At 38.9% G+C, this 10,260-nt stretch overlaps 2 protein-coding genes across 4 annotated transcripts; both read left to right on the top strand.

Moving 5' to 3' along the window:
• Nucleotides 1–2,305: 2,305 nt before the first annotated feature.
• LOC125577223 (ABC transporter B family member 11) lies at nt 2,306–7,590 on the top strand. 2 transcript variants are annotated; one of them, XM_048738386.1, is made up of 11 exons: nt 2,306–2,349; nt 2,759–3,063; nt 3,148–3,202; nt 3,296–3,471; nt 3,573–3,794; nt 3,884–4,122; nt 4,231–5,887; nt 5,976–6,242; nt 6,314–6,577; nt 6,662–6,961; nt 7,031–7,590. In XM_048738386.1, exons 2-11 carry the CDS (start codon nt 2,767–2,769, stop codon nt 7,382–7,384), a joined length of 3,831 nt encoding a protein of 1,276 aa, XP_048594343.1. In that variant the 5' UTR covers nt 2,306–2,349; nt 2,759–2,766; the 3' UTR covers nt 7,385–7,590. The 2 variants fall into 2 exon arrangements, with proteins under 2 accessions (XP_048594343.1, XP_048594342.1); XM_048738385.1 differs by lacking the exon at nt 2,306–2,349 and adding an exon at nt 2,448–2,671.
• A 172-nt stretch (nt 7,591–7,762) lies between these two features.
• On the top strand, nt 7,763–9,987 carry LOC106401269 (ATP-dependent Clp protease proteolytic subunit 5, chloroplastic). 2 transcript variants are annotated; one of them, XM_022691504.2, is made up of 10 exons: nt 7,777–8,040; nt 8,129–8,171; nt 8,202–8,299; nt 8,381–8,489; nt 8,596–8,688; nt 8,775–8,820; nt 8,912–8,984; nt 9,202–9,236; nt 9,335–9,423; nt 9,566–9,987. In XM_022691504.2, exons 1-10 carry the CDS (start codon nt 7,922–7,924, stop codon nt 9,758–9,760), a joined length of 900 nt encoding a protein of 299 aa, XP_022547225.2. In that variant the 5' UTR covers nt 7,777–7,921; the 3' UTR covers nt 9,761–9,987. The 2 variants fall into 2 exon arrangements, with proteins under 2 accessions (XP_013697206.2, XP_022547225.2); XM_013841752.3 differs by having other exon boundaries at nt 7,763–8,040; nt 8,129–8,299.
• Nucleotides 9,988–10,260: the final 273 nt, after the last annotated feature.

The following is a 10,260-nucleotide window of genomic DNA, read 5'->3' as shown; positions in this document are numbered from 1 at the left end:
CCTTAAACCAGATTCTGTGATGAGAGAAGTAGGGAGCTCTCTAACCATATATTATACACAATAAATTTAGAATGTTTTAGATAATTTCAGATACAAAACTGCCATCAGAAAAAGCAAAAGAATGTATTAAAAAAATTTAATGAAGGTAAATCAGCTGATTAGAAAAGCCACTTAAAGGCCTAATTGTTAAAAATGTACAAGTCCAAGCCAGAGCTTTGTATTAGATAGGGTCCATATATAACAAATGTGATAGCTTAACAATGATAATAAGAGTCGTCCAAAAAATAAAGATATCTGGACATAAAAATACGGACGACGTTAAAAGTAGTCATACAAGTTTAATGCAAGCGCGGCATGGGAATTGCGGCCCCCACGTTTACAGCGAATAGATTCAGTTTGATTTTCAAGATAGTAAAAATATTCTCATGTTGTAGTCAGCGTCATGTGTGATGTGTTTGTTTGAACACTGACGCAAGCAGTGACGGTGCAGTTAGTTCGAGTTGCTTTCATGACTTGGGGGGATTTTACATTTCATGTCTATTAAGAGAATAAATACTCATATTAACATCTTCTAAAACCCCTCTTTACTCTCTTTTCTTTGAACTGATCCCCTCTTTACTTAGTACTAGTATTTTATTTTTACTGTTACATTTACATGAAATCTTTAAGTACGTATAGTTTCACACAAAATGATTTTTTCTACATTGTATAATGTATACAGTTACTATATAGGATTCTGAGATTTTTCTTAGCTTGCATTTAATCACCCACCTGCAAGTTGCAACATTTTATATTAACCTGTGATTTGAATATCTGACATGTGATTTCTATAATTATTAGATCAAATCGTTAACATTTTTTATTTTCCCTGGTCTTATTAGGAGTAGTCAGCATTCAAATTTACTTTTTCGGCACATAAACATTAACTTCTATGAGGTTGGTTTGGTTACAAAGCTATGATTAACTTTTATTTTATAATTATTGGACTATCATGACATGTGTTCCTTACTACGGAAGACAATATAGACGGACGAATGATTATAATCAATCACTACTTGTATAATATCAGTCAATGCTTGAACATAGATACTAATATTTATATACTGTACATACATTATTATGACAATGGAGTTTATCAAAATGTCTTAGCGGCCAAGAAAATGAATGTATACACTCTTGACTTCTTGAGGGTTGATTTATGTTTTACTGCAATATATATAAGTTGACTTTTAGCTTCGTTTTCTTTTTGCTAATTAACTTTTAGCTTCGTTGCCAAGGAAGTAGCCAACTTTCTCAAAAGTGAAAATTATCTCTATCCTCCGTAATCTTCATCTTAGACCGCTTGATACTTGCACACACTGATAATTCAAAGCAAGTGGCTCCTTAATAAGCAGAGTATTTGATCATGATTTATGTTTAAATGACTAGTGCTTTAAGAATCTTTCCCCCGAAAATAACAACTACTAAGAGCATTTTCAATCTACTATATTTCTTACTCTAAACTAATGATTAAACTTTACTTAATTTCGAATCCATAATAGAATAGAAATAGATTTAATTCATAAACAGAATAATACATTTATTTATTTTTGTTCATTATTCATTTTTTCAGTTCAAAATAAGTAGAATTCAAGTAAACTACATTTCATATGAAGTTACTTTAAAATATAGAGTTTTATATTTCAGATACTCTAAGTGAAATCATATTTAGTATGTGCTATAGTCTAATATATATTAAAAGTGTTTCACTTATCTCCAATCAGAATAGTTTAATTTGACAGCTAATAATTTTTGAAACTGAATTAAACATATGTATATCCCTAATATATGTATATATTATGTGTTGATCCGATAAAATTGAATTTATCGGATATATATATATATATATATATTAGATCAGATAAATTCAATTTTAGTATGTTCACTAAAATTCTGCATATAAAGCCCCATGGTATTATTTGAATGTACATAAATAGTTTAAATTTCAAAATAAAATATTTCTTCTTAGGAGGCATAGGTAGAATTTTTCTTGCGTTTGGTTCAAGGAAATAAAAACATCAAAATGCATAATTATGAGGCTTTTTGACCGATCGAGACGGTGAGGATTAGTTTAATGAAATCACACTCCTCCTTGCTTCTGAAGCAATTTTTTCACAGAACCCAAAAAGAAGAGTTGCATATAAAATGGCCAAAATGCTCTTTAGTTTCTGCAGATACAAATTGGAATCTTTAAAAGAAGAAAGTTGAATAAAATAAGAACTAAATCAAGTCTTTTAACAACTTCAAGACAACTACACGGTTTGTCTCACGTCAAGTTTTCAAAATCTTTTGCTCATGTCAGATCTTCAGGTCCGTTCTCTTTTTAACTTCTTCATTCATCTTTAATTTTCTAATTGAGTTGCGTATTTAAGTATGATCCCTGAATTTTCGGGTAGTACAAAACGTGTGACTCCTTGTCCCATAACAGACTTTTGTTTCATTGGGGAAAACTCTTTGGATTGTAATTACAAAAAAGGAGCAGATTCTTCTTTTTTTCTGCACAAGTGGGGTCTTTTGGATTCACATTGGCAAACTCTTTAGGTTTCTCTAAAAAAAGGATTCAAATTGTAAATGTTTTCCTAAATTCTCCAACTTCTCAGCCTTTTCTGGTTTTTAAGAAAAAGTCAAAAAGGTGCCTTCCTTTATAGTCATTCTTTCTGTTATTATATACCGTCGATCTCCATCTGTGTATTCGAACTCTTTTTCTTTTCTCTACCAGCGCCGAAAATGAATCGTGACGGCGCCGGAGAAGGCGACTCTGTTTCACACGAACCTTCAACTTCCAAAACTCCCAGAGAGGGAGGAGAAGAAGAGACAAAGAAGGATGAAAAGGCGAAGACAGTTCCCTTCTACAAGCTATTTGCATTTGCGGATTCCTACGATGTTCTCTTGATGATATGTGGCTCAGTTGGAGCTATGGGGAATGGTGTTGGTTTGCCTCTCATGACATTGTTGTTTGGTGACCTCATTGATTCCTTTGGACAGAACCAGAACAACAAAGACATCGTTGATGTTATCTCAAAGGTATGTCTTGTTATAACAATAAAAATATCAAAAAACTTGATTATGTTCTTGGTTTAATAAATAGATAATGTTTCCTCTTAATAGGTTTGTGTGAAATTCGTCTACCTTGGAATTGGAACACTAGGAGCAGCCTTTCTTCGTATGTTTCTCCACTGCACTTTTACACACAAAAAACAAACAACTCAGGAACAGAAGTTTTTAACTGTAATTTTACTTCTTTTTTTTTCTGTAGAGGTGGCTTGTTGGATGATAACGGGGGAGAGACAAGCGGCGAGGATAAGAAATATGTATCTGAAAACAATTCTGAGACAAGACATTGGATTCTTCGATGTGGAAACAAACACAGGGGAGGTTGTTGGTAGAATGTCTGGTGATACTGTTCTTATACAAGACGCCATGGGTGAGAAGGTAATCATAGAAATTTGCTCTATATATTTCCAAAAAAAGAGGCTTTATATATAATATAATGACTCCATCTGTTTAAAAAGTTTTTTAATTGAATATTGCAGGTTGGGAAGTTTATTCAGTTGATAGCAACGTTCATCGGTGGATTTGCATTAGCTTTTGCTAAAGGATGGTTACTAACATTGGTTATGTTAACTTCAATACCTCTCCTGGCAATGGCTGGTGCAGCCATGGCGATTATAGTCACTCGAGCTTCTTCTCAGGGACAAGCTGCTTATGCTAAAGCAGCTACTGTTGTTGAACAGACTATCGGATCTATCCGAACGGTAATAACACAACTTCCTCCTAAGCTAATTTTTTTTTTTTAAAACCAATATTCAACTGAGATTTGTTTCTTTCAATTTTTGTCTTAAAGGTTGCATCATTCACGGGAGAGAAAGAAGCGATAAACAAGTACAAAAAGTTCATAACATCGGCGTACAAATCAAGCATACAACAAGGATTCTCGACTGGTCTAGGACTGGGAATAATGTTGTTCGTGTTATTCAGCAGCTATGCTTTGGCTATTTGGTTTGGTGGGAAGATGATTCTCGAAAAAGGCTATACCGGTGGCGCTGTCATCAACGTACTCATCATCGTCGTCGCCGGTGCCATGTAAGTGTTTATAAACCCCCAAAGGCAATCAATCACTTGTACATATCTTCTGTTTGAATATAGATAATGTATTTTTTTTTGCGACATACAAATGCTCTGTTTTTAAAGGTCGCTTGGACAAACATCTCCATGCGTAACAGCATTCTCCGCGGGTCAATCCGCAGCGTATAAGATGTTCGAGACGATCGAAAGAAAGCCTTTGATTGATGCTTACGACTTAAAGGGCAAGATTCTTGAAGACATCAGAGGAGACATAGAACTTAAAGACGTTCATTTCAGCTATCCAGCTAGGCCGGATGAAGATATTTTCGACGGGTTCTCTCTGTTTATCCCGAGCGGCGCAACAGCCGCGTTAGTAGGAGAGAGCGGAAGCGGAAAATCAACCGTCATCAGTCTGATCGAGAGGTTTTACGATCCGAAAGCCGGACAAGTACTAATCGACGGTGTTAATCTGAAAGAGTTTCAGCTGAAATGGATCAGAAGCAAAATCGGGTTGGTTAGCCAAGAACCGGTTCTGTTTTCGTCGAGCATCATGGAGAACATCGCCTACGGGAAAGAGAACGCGACGATTCAAGAGATCAAAGCGGCTACGGAGCTAGCGAACGCGGCCAAGTTTATAGACAAGTTGCCTCAGGGGTTGGATACGATGGTGGGAGAGCACGGGACGCAGCTCTCGGGAGGACAGAAACAGAGGATAGCCATTGCAAGAGCCATTCTTAAAGATCCGAGAATTCTCCTTCTCGATGAAGCAACGAGCGCGCTCGATGCGGAATCCGAAAGAGTGGTTCAAGAGGCTTTGGATAGAGTGATGGTTAACCGGACTACGGTTATCGTCGCGCATCGGTTAAGCACGGTTAGGAATGCGGATATGATTGCGGTTATTCACCGCGGGAAAATGGTGGAGAAAGGTTCGCATTCAGAGCTGCTGAGAGATCCAGAGGGAGCTTACTCGCAGCTCATTCGTTTACAAGAGATAAACAAGGACGCGAAAACGTCAGACGCTGCTTCGGGATCATCTTTCCGGAACTCGAGTCTTAAAAAATCAATTGAAGGATCATCTTCTTCGGTTGGAAATAGCAGCCGTCATCATTCTTTAAGTGTAGTAACCTCAGGACTAGAACATGGTGGTGGTAGCAGTAGAGCAGGCCTAGAGGATAAACCAGGAACTGAGGCTCAAGAACCGGTCCCAAAAGTGTCGCTATCCCGAATAGCTGCTCTGAATAAACCGGAGATACCGGTTCTCCTTCTAGGAACCGTAGCGGCAGCAATCAACGGTGCTATTTTCCCGCTTTTCGGGATTTTGATATCAAGAGTCATCGAAGCTTTCTTCAAACCGCCTCACGAGCTCAGGAGAGATTCAAAGTTCTGGGCGTTAATATTTGTAGCTCTTGGAGTGGTTTCCTTCATTGTCTCACCCACTCAGATGTATCTCTTTGCCGTTGCTGGAGGGAAACTGATTCGACGAATACGATCCATGTGTTTTGAGAAAGCGGTTCACATGGAGGTCGGGTGGTTCGATGAGCCACAGAACTCGAGTGGGACGTTGGGTGCTAGGCTTTCCGCTGATGCAGCTTTGATCAGGGCTCTGGTTGGGGATGCGTTGTCTCTAGCGGTTCAAAACGCTGCGTCTGCTGCGTCTGGATTGATCATAGCGTTCACTGCATGTTGGGAATTGGCGCTTATAATCTTAGTGATGCTTCCTCTGATTGGTATCAATGGTTATATTCAAGTCAAGTTCATGAAAGGATTCACCGCCGACGCTAAGGTCCGTTTAATAAAACTTATGGTTTAGGTTTATTTTGTTTCCTTGTGGGTCAAGAAACTTATGTGGGGTTGTGGATATGTGAATGCAGTCAAAGTACGAGGATGCGAGTCAGGTAGCGAACGATGCGGTGGGGAGTATTAGAACTGTTGCGTCTTTCTGTGCAGAGGAGAAGGTGATGCAGATGTATAAGAAGCAATGCGAAGGTCCGATTAAAGACGGGATAAAGCAAGGTTTCATCAGTGGATTAGGGTTTGGATTCTCCTTCTTCATTCTGTTTTGTGTCTACGCCGCAAGCTTCTACGCTGGTGCTAGACTTGTTGAAGCTGGCAGGACTACTTTCAACGATGTCTTCCAGGTAAAGTAGCTTTTTAATCTCACTTGTGCCAAATGAAGAAGAAATGGATATTGACCTCAAAATTCTTGCAGGTGTTCTTTGCATTGACAATGGCAGCGATTGGAATTTCTCAGTCGAGTTCTTTCGCACCGGATTCTAGCAAAGCTAAGGTCGCAGCTGCGTCTATCTTTGGGATCATTGATAGAAAATCGAAGATAGATTCGAGCGATGAGACAGGGACAGTCTTGGAGAACGTTAAGGGAGATATTGAACTTCGACACATAAGTTTCACTTATCCAGCAAGACCAGACATTCAAATCTTCCGCGATCTTTGCTTAACCATTCGTGCAGGAAAGGTACTACAATCTTTAGAGAAATGTTGTCACTCAAGTTTTATGAACAGTGATAAATTTATGTCTTCTTGTTTTTTTTTCTTTTAGACGGTTGCTTTGGTCGGAGAGAGTGGGTCGGGGAAGTCGACGGTGATCTCTCTGTTACAGAGATTCTACGATCCAGATTCCGGTCATATAACTCTAGACGGAATTGAGCTTAAGAAGATGCAACTGAAATGGTTGAGACAGCAAATGGGACTAGTGGGACAAGAGCCTGTCTTGTTCAACGACACCATCCGAGCCAACATTGCTTATGGCAAAGGAAGCGAAGAGGCCGCGACCGAGTCTGAGATCATAGCCGCTGCAGAACTAGCCAACGCACACAAATTCATCTCTAGCATACAACAAGTAAGGGAACTAAAAAATATTCTGCTTTTCAAAGTTTACTTAGGACTCAAGCAATACACTTTTGAGTAGGGTTATGACACGGTGGTTGGAGAAAGAGGGATTCAGCTATCAGGAGGACAGAAACAGCGCGTGGCTATAGCACGGGCCATTGTGAAAGAGCCGAAGATATTGCTTTTGGACGAAGCAACGAGCGCTCTTGATGCAGAATCAGAACGAGTGGTCCAGGACGCACTTGACCGAGTGATGGTGAACCGAACCACGGTGGTTGTGGCTCACCGGTTATCGACTATTAAAAATGCAGACGTGATCGCCGTGGTGAAGAACGGGGTGATCGCTGAGAAAGGAACTCACGAGACGTTGATCAAAATCGAGGGTGGGGTTTATGCTTCGCTTGTGCAGCTTCACATGACTGCTTCTAACTGATATATTTTTCTTCTTTTTTTCGGGTTTATGGAAGTTTTTAAGCTATAGTTTTGAGTCACTTGAGTCAAAACTAGGGTATTATGTATTAAAGATTTTATTTTGTTTTTGATAAAATATTTTTGTGGTTGTTATATACAAGTAACATATGTTATGGCTGTTTGTTTCACATGGCTAATGTTATGCTTTTATCAAGAAGCTTTGTAACATATTTTGTTGTTGTTGTTTATCTCTTTTGTGACGTAGATAAATTTATCTATTAGTCAATCAATGGACACAAAAATTGCATGTGCATTTTAGGACTAATTTTTCTAAATAAATCTTGTTGAAAAAAACGACCGTGACAATCGCGTTTTGTAGCTAAAAACAAAATGCGTTTGCGTGTAAGAAATGTAATCGGAGCTGAAATGGACCCGCCCCAACACTGGGTTAAAACCAGACCCGTCAATAAGAAGAGAGGCTTTTAAGTGTTGGAAGCGGAAAAGGATAAGGGGGGGCGGAGGAAGTTCATCGCCGGCGACGGAATTGAAGAAGAAGAAGATGGGTCATGCATGCGTCTCGACATCGTCGGCTTCTTCTCTGAGGATTACAGCTGGATTCGTCTCCAATGGCTCTTCCTCTTTCGATTCTCAGAAGCTTTCCCTCCCTCTTCCTTCAAGGTCACTGTTTGTTCTTTGCGATGATATCTCAGGGGGTGGGGGCTAACTTAGGGATTTGAAGGAATTTCTTTTTTTTTTTGGCTTGCAGAAAGACGAACAAGTTAGTTAGCGAGAGAAAGAACTGGAAGAGGTCATCATCATCATCATCATCATCATCATCATCATCATCATCATCATCATCAACTCGGAAGGCTGTATACTCCGACGGCAATCTCTGGACACCTGCGCCTCCCTCTCCTCAAGGAGTTTGGTCCATAAGGTTATTATACCTTTGACTTTGAGCTTGACCATATCTTCTTCAACTGTGATTTTAGGCTAAATCTGGAATGCTTGTTGGCAGAGATGATTTACAAGTCCCTTCTTCTCCCTATTTTCCTGCCTACGCTCAAGGACCGCCTCCTATGGTTCAAGAGCGTTTCCACAGTATCATTTCCCAACTCTTCCAATATGTATTTCTTTAACTATACTCGCTCTCTTTCTTTCTTTTTTTTTAAAGCTTATCAAAAAAGTCTCCACCTTTGATTAATTTGTTTCCCTTTTATTTATTTATTTTAGAGGATTATTCGTTGTGGTGGTGCTGTGGATGATGATATGGCCAACATCATCGTTGCTCAGCTTCTTTACCTTGATGCCGTTGATCCTACTAAGGTCAGATTTTTTAATTATATATGACTCAATTTTATCTCTTCTTCCTCAATGATTTGCTTAGCTTGCTCCTTTATGTTGTTGGACAGGATATTGTCATGTATGTGAATTCTCCTGGTGGCTCTGTTACTGCTGGTAATATTTACACTTCCTTACCTTTTACTTTCTTTCACTTTTTTTAATCACTCTTCCATCTCTCTCTCTCTCTCTCTCTTTCGTCCTCCAGGCATGGCTATCTTCGATACTATGAGGCATATCCGACCTGATGTCTCCACTGTTTGTGTTGGTCTTGCTGCTAGGTACCATCCTTTTACTCTCATCATTCTGCGTTTATGTTTTCAGGGTCTTTTCTCAATTCATTGTTTTTTGTTCATTAGCTGATCTTAATGCTTTTGGATACATGACCAGTTTATCATTTATGGTTTTTGGAAAACAACAAAGTCCTTTTTTCCGTCTAGTTTGTATGGATTGTAATACCTTCCTCTCTTCTGTGTGTTTGTTTATTGTATTGAACAGTATGGGAGCTTTTCTGCTTAGTGCTGGAACCAAAGGTAGTCTCCTAATCCTTTCATTCATACTAAAACATTTAGTTTTAGTCTATCCTTCTCAATATCCCAGATGAGAGCTAACCCTTTTGTCATAACTGCAGGAAAAAGATACAGTCTACCAAACTCAAGGATAATGATCCATCAGCCGCTTGGTGGAGCTCAAGGTGGCCAGACCGATATCGACATTCAGGTCATTCATCAACATCTTCATTTTTCGAATTCATTCCAGCCTTTGTCATAACTTCTTGCAGAGACTAGATTGTGTTGATATCAATTTGTTCTTCTTTTAAAAAAAAAAAACTAACCGGGCAAATTCATTGTGTTAAGAGCAGGCAAATGAAATGCTGCACCACAAGGCCAACCTAAACGGTTACCTCGCTTACCAGACTGGTCAAAGCCTGGAGAAGATAAACCAAGACACTGACCGTGATTTCTTCATGAGTGCTAAAGAGGCAAAAGATTATGGACTTATCGATGCTGTCATCATGAACCCTCTTAAAGCTCTTCAGCCACTTGCACCTGCTTAAGAGCCTCAAGGTAATACTTCAGCTTAGTAGCCCTTTTATGAACTGATGGAAATCAGATTTGTTTGGGATCAAAATCAGTAGTATCTGTGATACATTTATGAAGAACAAAGTAAAGTTTTCTTGCTGTTTGGTTGAATAACATTGGCCTTCAAGGAATGTTTTTACCCTTTGTAATCGTATTATTGGCCCATTTTAATCTCATTGTATCAATATTCTAGTTTCACACCCTTCTTTCTTCATCAAGCCGATGTCAGGTGGCTTAAACACAATCTTGTCTCTCCCTATCGTCACCACTCTAATTCACAATCTGTCCTATAAACCAGAATGCTCCGTTTTCGCATTCCCATCTCTACATCTGCTGGGTCGTTCTCTTCATCTTCCATGCTTGTTTTGTCTTCAGAATCGAAGGAACCATGAGCTGGACCATGTCTATAGATCCATTTTGCATTTACAAAACAGGAAAAAAAAAGTATTTGGACCAGAAAATGTATCCGGATTAG

The sequence above is a fragment of the Brassica napus genome, chromosome A8 (genome assembly GCF_020379485.1).
Source record: "Brassica napus cultivar Da-Ae chromosome A8, Da-Ae, whole genome shotgun sequence".
Taxonomy (NCBI): domain Eukaryota; kingdom Viridiplantae; phylum Streptophyta; class Magnoliopsida; order Brassicales; family Brassicaceae; genus Brassica; species Brassica napus.
Note: the sequence above shows the minus strand (reverse complement) of the source record. Positions and strands in the feature narration are given on the sequence as shown.